Source organism: Trachypithecus francoisi, unplaced genomic scaffold (assembly GCF_009764315.1).
Source record: "Trachypithecus francoisi isolate TF-2019V2 unplaced genomic scaffold, Tfra_2.0 Lachesis_group0, whole genome shotgun sequence".
Taxonomy (NCBI): domain Eukaryota; kingdom Metazoa; phylum Chordata; class Mammalia; order Primates; family Cercopithecidae; genus Trachypithecus; species Trachypithecus francoisi.
The window spans coordinates 162764670-162786617 of NW_022681453.1; the positions used below are offsets into that span (position 1 = coordinate 162764670).

The following is a 21948-nucleotide window of genomic DNA, read 5'->3' on the forward strand; positions in this document are numbered from 1 at the left end:
CTCCTGCCTTGCCCTCTCCAGTAGCTGGGATTACACATGCCCGCTGCCACGCCTGGCTAATTTTTGTATGTTAGTACAGATGGGGTTTCACCATGTTGACCTGGTTGGTCTCGAACACCTGACCTTGTGATCTGCCTGCCTCGGCCTCCCAAAGTGCTGGAATTATAGGCGTGAGCCACCGCGCCCGGCCGCGGAGACCTCTTTAACTGAATACCCACAAGCACCCCAAACTCAAAACACCCAGGAATGAGCTCAGTATTTTTCCCCCCGCCCAATCTGCCTGTCTTCCTGTATCCCCAGCTCTGTGAATGACCTATCTCCTGCCCAGTCACCCATGCTATAAAACTACCAGTCCTCACAGACCACTCCATCACTCCTCTACCCATCCAGTCAGTCCTCAGTTCTCTCTCATTATCTCCCCTCAGGATGTCTTGACTTCCTTAGATGCAAGTGAGGCCTTCATCTTTTCTCACCTGGACAAACCTCCTGCCTTGCTGTCCCGCCTCCAGTCTCACCCTCTTCAAACCTGCTCTCCACCCGATGCCATGATACAGCTAAAGATCATGTTCATCAATAACTTTGCAGTGGCTGCCCCTAACTACAGGACACAGCAGAGCAAACATGGCAGCATATATCTGAGCTTTGCCTTCTGTATTGGTGATGTATTGCTGAAACATATTGTAAAATGTATTAACACCGTCACAAGAAACATTCATTATTTCACAGTGTCTGTAGGTCAGGAATTAAAAGGGGGGGTTCTAGTTCAGGGTTTCTCATAAGGTTTTAGTCCAGATGTCAGCCAGATCTGTAGTCAAATGTAGGCTTGACTAGGGCTGGAGAATATGCTCCCATAGCTCACTGACAGCTGGCAAGGTGGTACTGGCTGTTGGCAAAATGCCCCAAATTTTTATCCCAGAGATCTCTCCATAGGGTTGCATACATGTTCTTATAGTGGCTGGCTTCGTCCAGTGTGGGTGATACAGATGAAATCCATGTGTTTTGTGACCTAGTCTCAGAAGTCACACACCATCACTTCTACAGTATTCTGTTGGTCACACAGGCTGCCCCTGAGGCAGTGTGGGAAGGATCTACACAGGACGTGAATATACCAGAAGTGAGGATCATTGTAAGTCGTGTTGGAGGCTGGTCACCATCCCCTTCTCTCTAAACCTAACATTATCACTCTCATATTTCATGTTCCCCCAGCACCAAAGGATTTCAGATTCCCAGAATCTATAGGGCTATGTCTTCCATCTTTGTGTTCCTCATGCCTGCAAGATCTTTTCCTCACTTCTATTTGCCTGGTGAATTCTTATCATTCAAAACTATGTGCCTATACTTAGTGCCTGGTACAGAATGGGAGCTCAGTACACATTCATCCAAAGAATAGAATTAGAAGATACAGTCCAGGTAGGCTCCATGCTGTCATCCCACATTACCTTGAAATATGCTGAAGGTCGGAAAAGTCAGAGTTTGTGACTCACCTGGGCCATTTTGAAAAAGGGTATCTGTATTTTTTCTAAGAAGCCACAGAATAATTTAGTTGGAGACAAACTTCCTCCAGATTTATAAAAATCAATGCCAAAAAAAAAAAAAAAAAGCCCAAAGTGTTGGAGAAAGAATAAAGAGAGTGATGTCAGGAGAAGGAAGACATTTTGGTTAGCTTATTGACACATAATGCCACATAACAACCAACCACAAATCCTGAACAGCATGCAGCAGGAAATATGTATCTCTTGCTCGGGAGTTTGTACCTAACCTGGAGCAGCTCTGCTTTGCTCTGCAGTGGCTGAGGTGACTCTGTGTCACTCTGTGGGCTGGCTGGGGTGGCTCTGCTCCACCTCTGTCATCCTCCTGTGATAGACAGGCTGGCTGGTGATGAGGGAGATGCAAGAGAACATATCCAAGTGCACTGACATGTTCCCAGCCCCTTAGTACTTTCCTCAGCTAAAACAAGTTCCACGACCAAACTCAGAGTCAAGGAGTGGGGAAATATTGAGAACTACAGAGTTATAAGGCAGCGGTCAGGGGTATAGGGAGGGGTAAATTGGGATTAAAAATTCAAACTATCAAAGTGGGAAAAGCCAATATTTTGGGAAGAAAAGAGAATGTTTCTAGCTGTTGAAAGATTGTCTCCTGAACTAAACCTAAAAATCTACTTTTAAAATATTCCTATTGGGGCCGGGCGCGGGTGGCTCACGCCTGTAATCCCAGCACTTTGGGAGGCCGAGGCAGGCGGATCACCTGAGGTCAGGAGTTCAAGACCAGCCTGGCCAACATAGTGAAACTCTGTCTCTACTAAAAGTACAAAAAATATTAGCCAGGTGTGGTGGCACATGCCTGTAATCCTAGCTACTCGGGAGGCTGAGGCAGGAGAATTGCTTGAACCCGGGAGGCGGAGGTTGTGGTGAGCCAAGATGGCACCACTTCACTTTAGCCTGGGCGACAGAGTGAGACTCTGCCTCAAAAATAAATGAATAAATGAAATAAAAAAGAAAATATTCCTATTGGAGTCATGTTTCCAATTCTGTATAAATGTTAATAACTATGGTACTCCTAGTGAATATTTGTGAATATATAATTTTATAATGTATATTTGTTGAACCAAATTTCTGAACTTCCTTCTGAAGTTAAGGAAAACTTGAGCATCCTAAGATGATGAACACTGTGGTGTTGCAGATTCATGAACTGTAAAGTGGGTTGAGGCACTGAAAGAAAGCAAGGCTGGTCTGGAGAATCCACTGACTTGCCCTTCCAGAGTTGTCTTCCTTATGGTTCTGTCAGCTCTTAGCTGGCTCTCAGCTAATTTCTTGTTAAGTGCTAGCTGAAAATGGCTAAAAGTGTTTATCTTTCAGGGTGCATTTGGATGGTAATAATAGAAACCTAAGGAAGTCTTCAGGGATGAATCTCCAATGGTGGAAGATGACAATACATTTAATGATTTTTTTCCTCAAAGTTGAGAACATCTTATGGCATTTAAAGCACTTCAACACATTAGGCTGAATCGCATTGGCAATTTCATGTGATTCAATCTATTGTATTATTTATTCTTTACGGCAATCTTCAGACACAGGTAGGAAACAGATTCAGAGGAAATCACTTTTTTTGCCTTAGATCACACAGTAAATGGTAAGAGTCGGCCTGGAATCCAAGTCATCTGCTATCAAGTTCAATTTTTTTCCTTACACAGGTGTGGCAGAAGTACTTTAAAACATTTTTTGCTCTGCTGTGTCTCTCTCCTTCCCCCAGCCCCACACCTTCTCCTTCTGTTTGCCTGTTTCTGTTTATCCCCTTAGTGGCCTGGCCCCATTCCCTTCTGATACACTAACTAGTGAACCCATCATCTTGAAAGAGAAATGTGGTATATTTCCCCCTGTTGAGCTACTGCTTAATTTGTCAACCTCCTTTACCCTGAGCCCACTGTGATGGCTGGACTCTTATAATATACCTAGAGCTTTGCTCCAACTTCAGCCCCAAAGACATTAAATAATTAACTTCCAGCACTCTCCTTTGTGTGCTTTATCTCTGCATCACCCAAAATAGCTGGTGGCATTTCCTCTGTATAAATAGAAAGCAGAAAGGTCAACTGGCATTTTTGAAATATATATGTATATATTTTTTTACAAAGCAGCAAGCTAGCAGGGTCCCTTTATTTGCTCATAGTGACTGTTTCATAGCAAGAAACTTCCTAGTTTAACTCCTTAGTCAATTTCCCCCGCCGTCTTGCAGTTGGATAGTTATTAATACAATTCGAAGTGGTTCAAAATTAAGATTGAGTGTAGCCGAAGGAGAAAGCATTTTCCCAATGACGATAAGTCAAAGATTTAACCTTCAAGTACTGTTAAATCTTGTTCCCCACTCTCACCCCAGTGAACCAAATGAAAGTAAATTTGAGTGAGCTTCTCTTTAGAGGCATGGAGCTATGATGCAAAATGATATTTCTTCCTAGCTCTTTTTTCTTTTAAGCCTGATGAAGTGCATAACACAAATCCCTGGAGAGTAAGCTGTTTTTGGTCTGCACCTGTCTTCTAAGAACCATGTTCTGAAATGCTAGGTATAGGAATGTGAATCTGTTTGTGAAAGAGACTATTTGAAAATCTAGCTATTTCCTCTTAGGACCCAGCACACAAGTTTTGTTCTGTTCTAATGTTATGGAAAACATTAACAAGAAGATTCAGCAATTTTTATTAACTGGGGTAATATTATGGTCCCTGCTCTTCCAGTCATATTTGCAATCTGGTTGGTCACAAAAGGGCATGTGGGCTCTGGGGAGCATTTTCTGGGGTGAGGTCTCGTCCCTGTTAATATGATGGCAATTTGCATGCCCACTGTCAGCAGCAGTGTGGTCACATGCTCCCATCATCACAGGTTTCCCAGGGCAAACCTGATTTTCAGTGTTCTACCATGGCAACAACCATGGGTCCTAGATTTTGACTTGGGAAACACACTCAAGTTCCAAATTCTGAAAAGTCTCAGATCCCACCTCCAGAAGCCAGTATTTGAGGTCTGCTTTTCCTGCTGCAGACACAGGGGCTGTGAGAGCACATATATGCTCCTGTCCCCCAGCCTCCCAGCCAGGAATCATTCTCCAGTATGCAGGGAGGGAGGGTGAGAACGAGCATTGTTCACTTTGGGAAGAGGCAGAGTGAAGATTTGTGCAGCCCCAATACCTCTCCATAGTGTAAGGGAATTGTGGGAACTCAGAAGAGTGATGTTCATAACCCTTGAGCACTAGAGAAATTGTGGGTTCACCTGGTTGGTTCCTTTGGTCGCTGGGCAGGGATAGAAGTGAAGCCACAGGGTAGAGCGTTAGGGCACAGTGACCATGCCCCTTTGTCCTTAAAATAAGCCCATTAAGTTCTCTCAAGTTATTCACACTGACTCCCCTACCACTCCACCCCAATTACTACTTGTTTATACTTGCTGTGAAGCATTTGAAGTCTTTGGAGCCTTCTTTGAAGTCCTCATACCACCTTCCAAGATGTGAAATTAATTAAGCCCCCAATTAAGAACAGCCAAACCACTGTTCCAAAAAGAGGGAGGGGGAGAATAGAGACAACAGAAAGAAAGGTCTTGAACAATGGTTCTGTGTGGTACCAGTGGCACCAGCACCACTTGGAAATGTGTTAGAAACCCTGACCTCTGGATTCAGAAATGCTGGTGATGGAATTCACCAATCTGTGCTTCAGCAAGCACTCCAGGTGATTCAAATGCATGCTCAAATGTGAGAATCACTGGTTTAAAGGAGTGCATCATGCAGGAAGCACAGCACCACTGATAACAGGTTAGTAAGATAAAGAACCTCTCTTAGTTTCCTCAGTCATCAGCAGGAGGCAGAAAAGTGAATTAACAGTACTGCGGGCATCAGATTCACCCATATAGTTCTGAAACAATAGATATGTTTTAGCCCCTTATCTTCCCAGAGAAGGGAGTGGGGGTGGGTCTGGGTATTGAAGATTATCTCCTTGACCAAACTTTAGACAGGCTCTTTTGAGCCCTCTTTTTATGAGGACTCATTCTTGGCTCTGTCTTCAGCCTGCCAAATCCAGTTTTAGCAAGAATTCTGGTAAACTCAGTTTATTGAGAATCCCCCATATTTGATAGCTGCTCATCCTCAGTATCTGATCAGATTCCTCATCACCTGCCCTCTATCTCTGATGACCCTGGCCTGCCTTCAGCGGAAGCCTTAAGTCAGTTTAGCAGGAGTCTCCCTGCTATGGTTTGAATATTTGCCCCTCCAAAACTTATGTTGAAATTTGATCCCCAAAGCAGTGATGTTGGGAAGTGGGGCCTAGTGGAAAATGTTTGGGTTATGGGGGAGCACCCTCATAAATAGCTGTGGTACAGATCTGGAGTAGTGAGTGAGTTCTTGCTCTCTAGGCTAGATTACTTCTTGTGGGAATGAATTATTTCCCGGAAGGGTGGGGTTATAATGCCAGGACACCCCTCAGGTTTCCCTGTCTTCGTACTCATCCACCTCCCGTTCACTACCGTGAAGGGAGCACGCCAGCTTTTGCCAGAAGCCAGGGCCATGCCCTTGAACTTCTCAGCCTACAAAACCGTGAGCGAAATAAACTTCCTTACTTTATAAATTACTCAGTTTCTGGTATTCTTTTATAGCAACACTAAACAGACGAATACAACCCCTAACCTTTGAATACTCCTCTTAGAAATTTTCCATCCGCCAAGGCCCCTATTCTGCTAATTGGCTATTAATCTCTAGTTTTCTTTGCTTCAGCAAAGAAACCAGAGTTGAGCCCAATGCCTCTCCCATATTGCAATATTCTTGATACCTATCAAAATAGTCCTGAGTACAGTCTTTTTGTCATTTCAATAAGTGTCAGAATAATTTTTTCATTAACAGTATATTTAAATGTGTCTATGTTTAAAAAGCTTCACAAGTAAATCTAATGTAGCTCCATGGTTGAAAATTCTGATAGACAGTGGTTAAGAGTATGGATTCTGGAATGAGACAGACCTGGTTTGAAATGCCAACTCTGCTTCTTGCAGCTGAGTGACTAAGCAAATTACCTAACCTGAGCATCTCTCTTTCTGTTGTCTGTCTCTCTGTCTCTCTCTTTCTCTTTCACTCTATCTCTCTCGAGTTAGTGAAAAGATCCAATGAAGGCCCTTAAACTACTAAGCACAGTACTGGTACCCAGCAGGCACCAAATTAACCAAATATTACTGGCTCTAAGTAATAATTATCAAAGGATGGATATGTTGCATTCAATAAAGTTTTACATAAGGAAAAGATAAAATAGGTGATTTATTTTGTAACTGTGAAAACTATGTTTATTTTGAATACAAATCTTGAATTATCTATGGATGAGTTTGAAATAAATCATAGAAGAGAATCACTTTTTGGATTTTTAATCCAGGTCCTTGTGTGTGTATGAAATACATACATTTCTTCCTGGTTAGTCATGGAAGGGCAAAAGTGGGCCAAAAACAGGCCAGCTAAGACAGGAATGTCTGGCTTCTGCGCTGCAGCTCAGCATGTTGTAGGCTAGGGTCCAGTGACCTTCACTGGCTGGCTGCCCACAGTCCAGGAGACCCTAGGCAGTCAGGCACTGAGCTCTGTCTGCCAGCTGAAAATGATGAAGAGCACATGGCTTCTCCCCAGTCATTGTCAGGGTGACTCAATTCTGCTGGAAGCCCAGTGGGTGCACATGAGAGAAATGCTTTACAAGAGAGCCAAACTTGATCTACAAGCTTATCTCACGGTATAGTCCAAATAACACTTATGACTCCAAGCACAGGCAGCCATGCTTACCGCTCTCTAAAGAAGCCAGTACTTCTGACGAGGAATTGAAAGTCAATATGGGAGCTCCGCTTTTGTATCCATTCCCCATAATAGAGTTCAGCTTATATGTTAAATGAATTTTCACATACATTTGTCCACTTGAACTCCTGCTTCTTTTTGACTGTTGCCTAGAGATGGTTCTGGAGAGTAGGTTATTTTCCCATCAGCAACTGCTCTTCAAAGTACAGGAGCTGGTCCACTTCAAAACAGTCGCTGGCTCGAGGCACCACTTTTTCCAAACACTCCCGGATCTCTGCTTCGCTAGCATTCTGATGCCTTGCTCTCTTGAGGTAATTATAGACCTCTTCAAATACTTCTGTCCCCAGCTTCTGCATGGCTGATCTGCCAAAAAAGTTACAAAAGATTATGAAGAGTTACGTATTAAGATCACCTGCAGGAAAATGTGCTTTTAAATCATTGATTTTACAAACATTGTCATTCTGGGATTTAGAAAAAATGGGGGGAAAAGGGCACAATGTCTAAATTGTGCCCTTTTTTAAACATTTAACAATATTCAACAAATAATGCCTCAATGTCTATTATGTGCCAGGTACCCTTCAAGGAACTGGGAATATAGCAGTAAACAAGTCAGGCAAAGTCCTGCCCTTGTGTGTGTGTATATATATATAATACACAGATATACACACATATGTGTTTATATAAACGTATGTATATATACACATATACACATAAGATAACAGATGGTTCTAAGTGCAATGAAGAAAAAGCAGGGTGAGGCAGGCAGGAAAATTCTTCTGAGGAAGTATCATTTAAGCAAAAGCTCTCAGGAAGTAAGACAAATACTAGGGGCTAGAGAATTTGGGACCTAAGGCTAAAACATATTGGAAAAACAACAAGAAAGCTATTGTGGCTGGAGTTAGTCGAACAAAGGGAAACAGGATTGTGGGATATAAAATCCTGAAATAATAATAACGAAACAACAATGAGGAGGAGGAGGAGGAAAATGAGGGGGAGAACAGTTTTATTTACCACTTGCCAGGCCCTTTTCTACTCACTTTGCCCTTACAATCACACTTAACCCTTACAACAGCTTTACGAAGGAGGCAATTTTTTAAATTCCTATTTTACAGATGAAGAAACTGAGGCTTAAAAGGGGCAAAGTTATTTGGCTAAGTTTCCAACAAGGCCAACATTCATTTTTTCCACACTTCCAGTGTTTGTCCTTACGTCAACATAATCTTTACGTTATAATCACATTGCCATATCTAGTATGTTTATTTCACCATTGACTATTTTCCTCTATCTCCAGAAAGGGTCACAAACTAAAGACCTATGGGCAAAATTTGGCCCACAACATGTTTTGTCAATACCATGTTTTATCAATACCATGTTTTATCTTCCTTTATTATTTTTAAATGTTTTAATGTGAATGTCTTTATGTGGGGCCTGCAAGAGCTCTGTACTCTGCATTTTCTGACCATCTTTGAACTACCTCCCCTATGTTTTATCACTTTATACCAGGCTGCTTCTCATAGTTCTTCTGCCTGCTTAACTCAAGGGCATTCAAGTTGGTGGATTTAGCTTTGCGGTTCTTCACAGTTGTTGTTTTTAATGGCCCCATATTGTTCCACTGAATTTATGTGCTAATATTTACTCCATTATCCCTTCACCAAACAATGAGTTTTTTCGCTTCTTTTCACCATAACATAGTATGAATATCTCATCTTTAGACATTAGGCTTTTTCATTTTAGAGGAATATTTTATGACATCAAATTTTTAGGAGTTGGGCTATTACTTGTGTGTGTTCACTCTAAAAATGTATGTGCGTACTTAGGGTTTCTGCACTTTTCTCTGAAGAACAGAGAAAAGAGTAAATATATATTGTGCTTGATTAAATGATAAAAATGTTATGGGAATGAGATTATTAGGTCAAAGTGTATAAATATTTGTGTGACTTTAACTTGAAGAAATATTTCTTTTTCTTCATTTCAATGGATTTGGTAAAAAGAAAAACCAGGATGTGTATTTTTTCACAATTTTTAAAAATTTTTTTATTTTTATTTATTTATTTTGAGATGAAGTCTCGATCTGGTCCCCCAGGCTGGAGTACAATGGCGTGATCTCAGCTCACTGCAAACTCCACCTCCCGGGTTCAAGTGATTCTTCTGCCTCAGCCTCCTGAGTAGCTGGGATTACAGGCACCTGCCACCATGCCTGGCTATTTTTTGTATTTTTGGTAGAGATGGGTTTTCACCATGTTGGCCAGGCTGGTCTCGAACTCCTGACCTCAGGTGATCCGCCCACCTTGGCCTCCCAAAGTGCTGAGATTACAAGCGTGAGCCACCACGCCCAGGCTTTTTTCACAATTTTTGAAGCATTAATGCTTAACAGTAATGATGGTAATGTTGATAACATTGGAGACATTGGTCATAGACTCACTCATTTTATAAGCTTTTATTGTTCAGTGTTATTCAACCTTGTAATCTCTAAATCATAGGATATGTGTTATATATTGTGGCATATAAAGAGATGAATAAGTAATTCTTCTAGCTGTGGTTTAAAGGCTAGTAATGACAATGCAAGACATACATTTTTAATTTTAACTAACATTTCTATAGCCCTTTAGAGCTTGCAAAGTGCTTTTGCATTCATTATATCAAATGCTCCTTGTGAACTAGGCAATTCATTAAACATTTGTCTTCATTTTACAGATGAGAATAAGTAGGTTTTTAGTAGTCTTTCTCAAGCTCCACAGTTAGTGTAGTGGAGTTTGGACTCAAATGCTGATCTTAAAACACCAGATGCTGGAGAAACCAGCAGCCCTAGGCTCCACAATAGGTTTCCCACCTTCTGTCATGAGATTATCAGGACTGATTCCAGCATGCCTGACATCCCTGGTCACCTCAGTTACCCCCCAAAATCAGGTGTTTCTTTTGCTGACATCTACCAAACCCTGGTCATTCCCTTCATACATTGATTACTTCAGTGACCAGCCCACTCTCTTTCTTCCACCTTGTATCTTGTCATCATTCTTGACTTCTGTATTCTTGCTGTCTCTGGTTTTGAACTGCCTAACATTCAGCCGTCATTTCTTTTACCCTACCTGAGTTGCCCATTCACATGATCATATCAATTGACTTCATCAGTGCCAATGACTACATGACCTCTGAAACTGATTTCACGCCTCCTACTCTCTAACCACCCCCTCTATGCCCTCCCACCATACTTACCAGCCAATCTTCCACTTCATGGTACTCTTCATTCCTTCGACTCTACCCCCATGATAATAATTACTCACTCCCTTTGTAACCTCATATACTCACTCCCCACCTCCTCACAGTTATATTTCACGGCCCATCATCACAATCATTATCTTGCAAATACCTTTGACCTTTTCCACTCCTTTTCCCTTTGTCTGGCAAAGACCTAATGGTTAAACTCAGTCATATACCTACTCCATGGCTGTACCCAAACAAGAGAATATTTATGGAGAAAAGCATCCAAATGTACCAAGTCTCTCATTTAAGATGATTCAGAATGGCTCTCAGCACTACCCAATGATCTTACCGTATTTCTCCAGTATGTTTATTTTCCTCCCCAAATGACTATCTCAAATGTTTGCCTTTATTCTTTTAAAAAATACTTTATTTTTGATTTTTAAATTTTATTGTGTATATTTGAGGTTTGCAACATGATATTGGGATACACATACATAATAAAAGTTACTATAGTGAAGCAGATTAATATATCTATGACCTCACAGTTACTTTTTAATGACAAGAACAGCTAAAATCTACTTATTTAACAAAAATTCCCAATACAATTTTATTAATTTTAGTCCTTATATTGCACATGAGATCTCTAGACTTGCCCATCCTACCTATCTTCTGTTTTGTATCCTTTGACCTACATTCCCTCATTTCCTCTCCCCTACCAACCCTGCCTGAGGTAACCATTGTTTCATTCTCTATCTCTGTGTATTTGAACTCTTTTTTTTTTTAATATTCCATATGTAAGTGAGGTCATGCAATATTTTTCTTCCTGTGTCTGGCTGTTTTTCACTTAGCCTAATGTCCTCCAGGTCTTTCTATGTTGTGGCAAATGACAGGATCTCCTTTTATAAGGCTGAATAATATTCCATTGTATATCTATGCCACCCTTTCTTTATCCACTTCTCCATTGATAGATATTTAGGTTGTTTCCATATCTTGGCTATTGTGAACAATGTTGCAATGAACATGGGAGATATCTTGATGAAGTGGTATTTTCTTCTCCTTTGGGAAGAGGGATTTGCTGGGTCATTGGTAGTTATATTTTTAACTTCTTTAGGAACCTTTATATTGTTTTCCATAGTGCCTGTACCAGTCTACTGTCCCCCAGCTGTATATATTAGGGTTCTCTTTTCTCCACACCAACATTTCTTATTTCTTCTTTTTGATAACAGATATTCTTAGGAGTGTGAGGTGATATTTCATGGGTTTTAATTTGCATTTTTCCGATGATTAGTGACATTTAGCACCTTTTCATATATCTTTTGGCCATTTTAATGTCATCTTTGGAGAGATATCTGTTCAGGTCCTCTGCCCAATTTTTTTTTTTATTTTTTTGAGACGGAGTCTTGCTCTGTCGCCCAGGCTGGAGTGCGGTGGCCAGATCTCAGCTCACTGCAAACTCCGCCTCCCGGGTTCACACCATTCTCCTGCCTCAGCCTCCCAAGTAGCTGGGACTACAGGCGCCCGCCACCTTGCCCAGCTAGTTTTTTGGATTTTTTAGTAGAGACGAGGTTTTACCGTGTTAGCCAGGATGGTCTCAATCTCCTGACCTCGTGATCTGCCCGTCTTGGCCTAGCAAAGTGCTGCAATTACAGGCTTGAGTCACTGCCTCTGCCCATTTTAAAAACTGAGTTATTTGGTTTTTTGCAGTTAAGGTGTAAGAGTTTTTATAAATTTTGGATATTAACCACTTATTAGATACGTGGTTTGCAAATATTTTTTCCCAGTCTGTAGGTTGTCTTTTCCTTTGTTAATTATTTCTTTTGCTGTGTAGAATCTTTTTAGTTTTATATAGTACCATTAATTTATTTTTGCAAAAGATCCGAATAAAAATAAATCAAATAGGGAATAAAAAACATAGAAAAAATTAATCAAACCAAGAGTTGGTCATTTGAAAAACAAAACACGATTGAGAAAGCTCTAGCTAGACTAACTATGAAAAAAAAAGAAAATACACAAATAATAAATCAAAACAGAAATAAAAGTGGAGACATTACAACAGATGAATCAGAAATAAAAAAGGATTATAAGGGACTGATATAGTTTGGATATCTGTCCCTGCACAAATCTCATGTTGAATTATAATCCCCTGTGTTGGACGTGGGGCCTGGTGGGAGGTGTTTGGGTCTGGAGAGCTGTTCCCTCATGGCTTGGTGCTGTCCTTGTGATAAGGAATGAATTCTCACAAGATCTGGTTATTCTAAAGTGTGGCACCTCTCCCCTCCCCACTCTGTCTGTCTTGCTACTGCTATGTTACATGCCTGCTCCCACTTCCCCTTCTGCCATGAGTAAAAGCTCCCTGAGGTCTTCCCAGAAGCCAAGCAGATATTGGTGCTATGCTTGTACAGGCTGGAAAACCATGAGCCAATTAAACCTCTTTCTTTATAAATTACCCAGTCTCAGATATTTCTTTATAGCAATGCAACAATAGCCTAATACAGAAAATTGATACCAAGGAGAGGGGTATTGCTATAAAGATTCCTGAAAATGTGGAAGCAGCTTTGGAACCTGGGTAATGGGCAGAAATTGGAAGAATTCAGATAGCTCAGAAGAAGACAGGAAGATGAGGAAAAGTTTAGAACTTCCTAGAGACTGGTTAAATGGTTGTGACCAGAACACTTTATAAGGTTTTATAGTGCTGATAGTGATATGAACAGTGAAGTCCAGGCTGACAAGGTGTCAGATGGAAATGAGGAACTTATTGGGAACTGGAGCAAAGGTCACAGGTGTTATGCCTTAGCGAAGAGCTTAGCTGCATTCTGTCCACGCCCTAGGGAACTGTGGAAGTTTGAACTTCAAAGTGATGATTGAGGGTCTGTCGGAAGAAATGTCTAAGCAGCAAAGCCTTCAAGATGTGGCCTGGCTGCTTCTAACAACATATGTTCAGATATTGGAGCAAAGAACGATGAAATTTGGAATTTATATTTAAAAGGGAAGAAGAGCATAAAAGTTTGAAAAATTTGCAGCCTAGATGTGACAAAGAAAGAAAAAGCTTTTTTGGGGGGAGAGAAATTCAAGCAGGCTATGGAGCAACCACTTGCTAGAGATATTTGCATACCTAAATGTGGGTCAAGTGTAAATATCCAGACAATGAGGAAGAGGCTTTAAAAGCATTTGAGTGATTTTCTTTTTTTTTTAAATTTTTTTTTTTTTTATTATACTTTAAGTTCTAGGGTACATGTGCATAACATGCAGGTTTGTTACATATGTATACTTATGCCGTGTTGGTGTGCTGCACCCATCAACTCGTCAGCACCCATCAATTCATCATTTATATCATGTATAACTCCCCAATGCAATCCCTCCCTCCTCCCCCCTCCCCATGATAGGCCCCAGTGTGTGATGTTCCCCTTCCCGAGTCCAGTGATCTCATTGTTCAGTCCCACCTATGAGTGAGAACATGCGGTGTTTGGTTTTCTGTTCTTGTGATAGTTTGCTAAGAATGATGGTTTCCAGCTGCATCCATGTCCCTACAAAGGACGCAAACTCATCCTTTTTGATGGCTGCATAGTATTCCATGGTGTATATGTGCCACATTTTCTTAATCCAGTCTGTCACAGATGGACATTTGGGTTGATTCCAAGTCTTTGCTATTGTGAATAGTGCCACAATAAACATACGTGTGCATGTGTCTTTGTAGTAGAATAATTTATAATCCTTTGGGTATATACCCAGCAGTGGGATGGCTGGGTCATATGGTACATCTAGTTCTAGATCCTTGAGGAATCGCCATACTGTTTTCCATAATGGTTGAACTAGTTTACAATCCCACCAACAGTGTAAAAGTGTTCCTATTTCTCCACATCCTCTCCAACACCTGTTGTTTCCTGACTTCTTAATGATTGCCATTCTAACTGGTGTGAGATGGTATCTCATTGTGGTTTTGATTTGCATTTCTCTGATGGCGAGTGATGATGAGCATTTTTTCATGTGTCTGTTGGCTGTATGAATGTCTTCTTTTGAGAAATGTCTGTTCATATCCTTTCCCCACTTTTGGATGAGGTTTTTTGTTTTTTTCTTGTATATTTGTGTGAGTTCTTTGTAGATTCTGGATATTAGCCCTTTGTCAGATGAGTAGATTGCAAAACTTTTCTCCCATTCTGTAGGTTGCCTGTTCACTCTGATGGTAGTTTCTTTTGCTGTGCAAAGCTCTTTAGTTTAATTAGATCCCATTTGTCAATTTTGGTTTGCTGCCGTTGCTTTTGGGTTTTTAGACATGAAGTCCTTGCCCATGCCTATGTCCTGAATGGTACTACCTAGATTTTCTTCTAGGGTTTTTATGGTATTAGGTCTAACATTTAAGTCTCTAATCCATCTTGAATTAATCTTCGTATAAGGGGTAAGAAAGGATCCAGTTTCAGCTTTCTACTTATGGCTAGCCAATTTTCCCAGCACCATTTATTGAATAGGAATCCTTTCCCCATTTCTTGTTTCTCTCAGGTTTGTCAAAGATCAGATGGCTGTAGATGTGTGGTATGATTTCTGAGGACTCTGTTCTGTTCCATTGGTCTATAGCTCTGTTTTGGTACCAGTACCATGCTGTTTTGGTTACTGTAGCCTTGCAGTATAGTTTGAAGTCAGGTAGCGTGACGCCTCCAGGTTTGTCCTTTTGACTTAGGATTGTCTTGGCAATGCGGGCTCTTTTTTGGTTCCATATGAAGTTTAAAGCAGTTTTTTCCAATTCTGTGAAGAAAGTCATTGGTAGCTTGATGGGGATGGCATTCAATCTATAAAACCTTGGGCAGTATGGCCATTTTCACGATATTGATTCTTCCTATCCATGAGCATGGTATGTTCTTCTCCATTTGTTTGTGTCCTCTTTGATTTCACTGAGCAGTGGTTTGTAGTTCTCCTTGAAGAGGTCCTTGACATCCCTTGTAAGTTGGATTCCTAGGTATTTTATTCTCTTTGAAGCAATTGTGAATGGAAGTTCATTCCTGATTTGGCTCTCTGCTTGTCTGTTACTGGTGTATAAGAATGCTTGTGATTTTTGCACATTAATTTTGTATCCTGAGACTTTGCTGAAGTTGCTTATCAGCTTAAGAGATTTTGGGCTGAGACAATGGGGTTTTCTAAATATACAATCATGTCATCTGCAAACAGGGACAATTTGACTTCTTCTTTTCCTAACTGGATACCCTTGATTTCTTTCTCTTGCCTGATTGCCCTAGCCAGAACTTCCAACACTATGTTGAATAGGAGTGGTGAGAGAGGGCATCCCTGTCTTGTGCCAGTTTTCAAAGGGAATTTTTCCAGTTTTTGCCCATTCAGTAATGTTAGCTGTGGGTTTGTCAAAATAGCTCTTATTATTTTGAGGTACATTCCATCAATACCGAATTTATTGAGCGTTTTTAGCATGAAGGGCTGTTGAATTTTGTCAAAAGCCTTTTCTGCATCTATTGAGATAATCATGTGGTTCTTGTCTTTGTTCTGTTTATATGCTGGATTACGTTTATTGATTTGCGAATGTTGAACCAGCCTTGCATCCCAGGGATGAAGCCCACTTGATCATGGTGGATAAGCTTTTGGATGTGCTGCTGAATCCGGTTTGCCAGTATTTTATTGAGAATTTTTGCATCGATGTTCATCAGGGATATTGGCCTAAAATTTTTTTTGGTTGTGTCTCTGCCAGACTTTGGTATCAAGATGATGTTGGCCTCAAAAAATGAGTTAGGGAGGATTCCCTCTTTTTCTATTGATTGGAATAGTTTCAGAAGGAATGGTACAGCTCCTCCTTGTACCTCTGGTAGAATTCAGCTGTGAATCCATCTGGTCCTGGACTCTTTTTGGTGGTAGGCTATTAATGTTGCCTCAATTTCAGAGCCTGCTATTGGTCTATTCAGGGATTCAACTTCTTCCTGGTTTAGTCTTGGGAGAGTAAGTGTCCAGGAAATTATCCATTTCTTCTAGATTTTAGTTGATTTGCGTAGAGGCATTTATAGTATTCTCTGATGGTTGTTTGTATTTCTGTGGGGTCAGTGGTGATATCCCCTTTATCATTTTTTATTGTGTCTATTTGATTCCTCTCTCTTTTCTTCTTTATTAGTTCTTGCTAGCGGTCTGTCAATTTTGTTGATCTTTTCAAAAAACCAACTCCTGGATTCATTGATTTTGGAGGGTTTTTTGTGTCTCTATCTCCTTCAGTTCTGCTCTGATCTTAGTTATTTCTTGCCTTCTGCTAGCTTTTGAATGTGTTTGCTCTTGCCTCTCTAGTTCTTTTAATTGTGATGTTAGAGTGTCAATTTTAGATCTTTCCTGCTTTCTCTTGTGGGCATTTAGTGCTATAAATTTCCCTCTACACACTGCTTTAAATGTGTCCCAGAGATTCTGGTATGTTGTATCTTTGTTCTCATTGGTTTCAAAGAACATCTTTATTTCTGCTTTCATTTCGTTATGTACCCAGTAGTCATTCAGGAGCGGGTTGTTCAGTTTCCATGTAGTTGAGCGGTTTTGATTGAGTTTCTTAGTCCTGAGTTCTAGTTTGATTGCACTGTGGTCTGAGAGACAGTTTGTTATAATTTCTGTTCTTGTACATTTGCTGAGGAGTGCTTTACTTCCAATTATGTGGTCAATTTTGGAATAAGTGTGATGTGGTGCTGAGAAGAATGTATATTCTGTTGATTTGGGGTGGAGAGTTCTATAGATGTCTATTGGTCCGCTTGGTGCAGAGATGAGTTCAATTCCTGGATATCCTTGTTAACTTTCTGTCTCGTTGATCTGTCTAATGTTGACAGTGGAGTGTCGAAGTCTCCCATTATTATTGTATGGAGTCTAAGTCTCTTTGTAAGTCTCTAAGGACTTGCTTTATGAATCTGGGTGCTCCTGTATTGGGTGCATATATATTTAGGAGAGTTAGCTCTTCCTGTTGAATTGATCCCTTTACCATTATGTAATGGCCTTCTTTGTCTCTTTTGATCTTTGATGGTTTAAAGTCTGTTTTATCAGAGACTAGGATTGCAACCCCTGCTTTTTTTTGTTCTCCATTTGCTTGGTAGATCTTCCTCCATCCCTTTATTTTGAGCCTATGTATGTCTCTGCATGTGAGATGGGTCTCCTGAATACAGCAGACTGATGGGTCTTGACTCTTTATCCAGTTTGGCAGTCTGTGTCTTTTAATTGGATCATTTAGTCCATTTACATTTAAGGTTAATATTGTTATGTGTGAACTTGATCCTGTCATTATGATATTAACTGGTTATTTTGCTCGTTAGTTGATGCAGTTTCTTCCTAGCCTTGATGATCTTTACATTTTGGCATGTTTTTGCAATGGCTGGTACCGGTTGTTCCTTTCCATGTTTAGGGCTTCCTTCAGGGTCTCTTGTAAGGCAGGCCTGATGGTGACAAAATCTCTAAGCATTTGCTTATCTGTAAAGGATTTGATTTCTCCTTCAGTGATGAAACTTAGTTTGGCTGGATATGAAATTCTGAGTTTAAAATTCTTTTCTTTAAGAACATTGAATATTGGCCCCCACTCTCTTCTGGCTTGTAGGGTTTCTGCCGAGAGATCTGCTGTTAGTCTGATGGGCTTCCCTTTGTGGGTAACCCGACCTTTCTCTCTGGCTGCCCTTAACTTTTTTCCTTCATTTCAACTTTGGTGAATCTGGCAATGATGTGTCTTGGAGTTGCTCTTCTGGAGGAGTATCTTTGTGGCGTTCTCTGTATTTCCTGAATTTGAATGTTGGCCTGCCCTACTAGGTTGGGAAGTTCTCCTGGATGATATCCTGAAGAGTGTTTTCCAACTGGTTCCATTTTCCCCCTCACTTTCAGGCACCCCAATCAGACGTAGATTTGGTCTTTTTACATAATCCCATACTTCTTGCAGGCTTTGTTCATTTCTTTTTCTTCTTTTTTCTTTTGGTTTCTCTTCTCGCTTCATTTCATTCATTTGATCCTCAATCGCTGATACTCTTTCTTCCAGTTGATCGAGTCGGTTACTGAAGCTTGTGCATTTGTCACGTATTTCTCGTGTCATGGTTTTCATCTCTGTCATTTCGTTTATGATCTTCTCTGCATTAATTAGTCTAGCTGTCAATTCTTCCACTCTTTTTTCAAGATTTTTAGTTTCTTTGCGCTGGTATGTAATTCCTCCTTTAGTTCTAAGAAGTTTGATGGACTGAAGCCTTCTTCTCTCATCTCATCAAAGTCATTCTCTGACCAGCTTTGGTCCGTTGCTGGCGATGGGCTGCGCTCCTTTGCAGGGGGAGATGCGCTCTTCTTTTTTGAATTTGCAGCTTTTCTGCCCTGCTTCTTCCCCATCTTTGTGGTTTTATCTGTTTCTGGTCTTTGATGATGGTGACGTACTGATGGGGTTTTGGTGTAGGTGTCCTTCCTGTTTGATAGTTTTCCTTCTGACAGTCAGGACCCTCAGCTATAGGTCTGTTGGAGATTGCTTGAGGTCCACTCCAGACCCTGTTTGCCTGGGTATCAGCAGCAGAGGTTGCCGAAGATAGAATATTGCTGAACAGCGAGTGTACCTGTCTGATTCTTCCTTTGGAAGCTTCCTCTCAGGGGTGTACTCCCCTCTGTGAGGTGTGTGGTGTCAGACTGCCCCTAGTGGGGGATGTCTCCCAGCTAGGCTACTCAGAGGTCAGGGACCCACCTGAGCAGGCAGTCTGTCCGTTCTCAGATCTCAACCTCCGTGTTGGGAGATCCACGGCTCTCCCCAAAGCTGTCAGACAGAGTCCTTCACATCTGCACCGGCCCCCGCTGGTTCCCCTATTGGTCTTCAGCTGTGCGCTGTCCCCAGAGGTGTAGTCTACAGAGACAGGCAGGCTTCCTTGAGCTGCTGTGAGCTCCACCCAGTTCGAGCTTCCCAGCGGCTTTGTTTACCTACTTAAGCCTCAGCAATGGCGGGCGCCCCTCCCCCAGCCTCGCTGCTGCCTTGCAGATAGATTGCCGCAGACTGCTGTGTTAGCAGTGAGGGAGGCTCCGTGGGCGTGGGACCCTCCTGGCCAGGTGTGGGATATATTCTCCTGGTGTGCCTGTTTCCTTAAAGCGCAGTATTGGGGTGGGAGTTACCCGATTTTCCAGGTGTTGTGTGTCTCAGTTCCCCTGGGTAGGAAAACGGATTCCCTTCCCTCTTGCGCTTGCAGGTGAGGCGATGCCTCGCCCTGCTTCAGCTCTCGCTGGTCAGGCTGCAGCAGCTGACCAGCACCGATTGTCCGGCACTCCCTAGTGAGATGACCCCAGTACCTCAGTTGAAAATGCAGAAATTACCGGTCTTCTGTGTCGCTCGCGCTAGGAGTTGGAGACTGGAGCTGTTCCTATTCGGCCATCTTGCTCCACCCCCCATTTCAGTGATTTTCATGGCAGCCCCTCTCATGACAGGCCCAGAGGCCTAGGAGGGAAGAATGGGTTCAGGAGCCAGGCTAAGGGACCCACTGCCCTGCACAGCCTTAGGACACTGCTCCTCACATCCCAGCTGCTCTGGTTTTTGCCTTGGTTCGAAGAGGCCCAGCTCAGGCCAGAGCTCCAGATGGTGCAAGCCATAAGCTATGGCAGCTTCTACATAGTGTTAAGCCTGCAGGTGCACAGAATGCAAGAGTGAAAGTGGCTTAGAAGCATCTGCCTAGGTTTCAGAGGATGTATGCAAAATCCTAGTGTTCAGACAGAAGTCTGCTGCAGAGGTGAAGCCCTCACAGAGATACTCTGCCGGGGCAGTGTGGAAGGAGAATGTAAGGTTGGACTGTCACCCTGGTTCTCAGCCAGTGACCTTACCTATTTTCTCAAATGGAAAACCAAAACAATCATATAAACATTCCATTTTCCCAGTACTCAAACTGCCCACTTATTTGGATCAGTAACTATATACTTGACCTCCTCTTCTGTGCCTAATTAAGGGATCCTCCCTGCTCCTATCAAAGACAAAACTCTACCTGAGTGCTCTGAATCCTGGCCTCTGTCACCATCACAGTGACATTCCCTCCTGCAGTCATCTTCTCTCTTTACCTCACAATCACTTTCTACCTCTACTGGATCATTCCTGTCAGGGTACATACATGACCTGCTCTATCTTTTCCTAAACAATAAAACCTCCTTTAACCTCCACATCCCCCAAGGCTCATCCCCTTCTCAACCCATCACTTTGATCTCTATTCCCAACAAAACTTCTTGAAAGAGTTTTATTTGTTGCTTTTTTACTGCACACTCTTTGTCAATCCACTCCTCTTGAGTCTTGGTCCTCTCTTTTTCCCTGAAACTACTCTTGCTATGGTATCAATGACTTTCATATGGCCAATTCCCCTGGTCACTTCTTTGTATACATAAATTTTTAAATTCTTTTTTAAAAATTGAGGTAAAAGTCATTTACCATAAAATTCCTGTTGTTTATAAACTGGCCAGTCTGAAGTATTTTGTTATAGCATTGGAATGGAGTAAAATACTTAAATTTTCTGTGCCTTGGGTTTCTTATATTTAAGTGGGGATTTCATATACACACATACACGCATACATATATACACACACACCCCTTATCGTGATAGCTATTATTTTACTATCATGCACGTTATTGTTGCTTCCTCAGTGGTGAATTGCACAGCAATCCTATTTCTGTTAAACTGGAAGCCTCAAACAATTTTGTAGCTCTATCTTGGTTAAGATACTATTTTACTTTTTTTAACTTCTCTGGATGAATTTGAAAAAAAAAGACACCAGGAGACTAGTGACACAGTGGGAGTGAAAAACATGTAATTTCTTAGAAATAATCATGAAAACCTGGTTTACCAGAAAGCCTTAAGAGAACACAGGCATAGTTTAAGGAAACCCTGAAAATGATTTTATGGAATATAAGAAATCTCTGCACATCAAATATGTATGAGTCACTGCAGGAATGGAATGGTACAATGTACTTTACCTTTAATATTGTCATTTCAACAATCATTTGGTGCTAACAAGCATCGGGAATCTTCATTAAGGATACATTTTACAGAAAGAGGTTTAAAATTCTCCATGTGTAGTGTTTCAAATGGCTGTCTCTGAATCAGGTGGGCAAAGACAGAACAGCTTTCTCTCCAGAAACAGGCAGGTGAACCGGTAGACGCTTCCATAGCCTGCAGCCTGCCCAGATGGAGCATGTGCCTTGAAGGCCTCTTTCTGTCAATAGCACTTCCCTCTTGCTCAGTTCACCCTAGGCATGATCCTGCGTGCAAACGTTGGTGTAATATACTGTTAAAAACCATTTCTAAAAAGATTATTTTAATTGTGACTTAAATACCCACCACCATCATTCATAATCATAGTAAATGCAGATGGACTAGACTCACTGACTGAAAAACAAAATCCGGCTAGGCGTTGTTACAAGAAATACAACATGAGAGCATTGAAAGATTAAAAGTAAAATAATTTTTCACAAAGCTACCAGGCAAATAATAACCAAAAGATATCTAGGGTAGCCATATTAATATGATAAA

The 21948-nt window shown here is 41.3% G+C and overlaps 1 protein-coding gene and 1 long non-coding RNA gene across 5 annotated transcripts in view; one reads left to right on the forward strand and one right to left on the reverse strand.

Annotated features, from left to right (window-relative positions):
• The window catches only part of LOC117084195, a 46170-nt gene that overhangs the window by 4352 nt on the left and 19870 nt on the right, over positions 1-21948 (forward strand). The gene's annotated exons all lie outside the window — the stretch shown is intronic.
• NEK11 (NIMA related kinase 11) overlaps positions 6746-21948 on the reverse strand; it is a 331953-nt gene continuing 316750 nt past the window's right edge. For both annotated transcript variants that reach the window (XM_033212686.1, XM_033212687.1), the window contains one exon: positions 6746-7648. In XM_033212686.1, the coding sequence (XP_033068577.1) occupies positions 7459-7648 (190 nt within the window). In that variant the 3' untranslated portion in view covers positions 6746-7458. The remainder of the gene's footprint in view (positions 7649-21948) is intronic.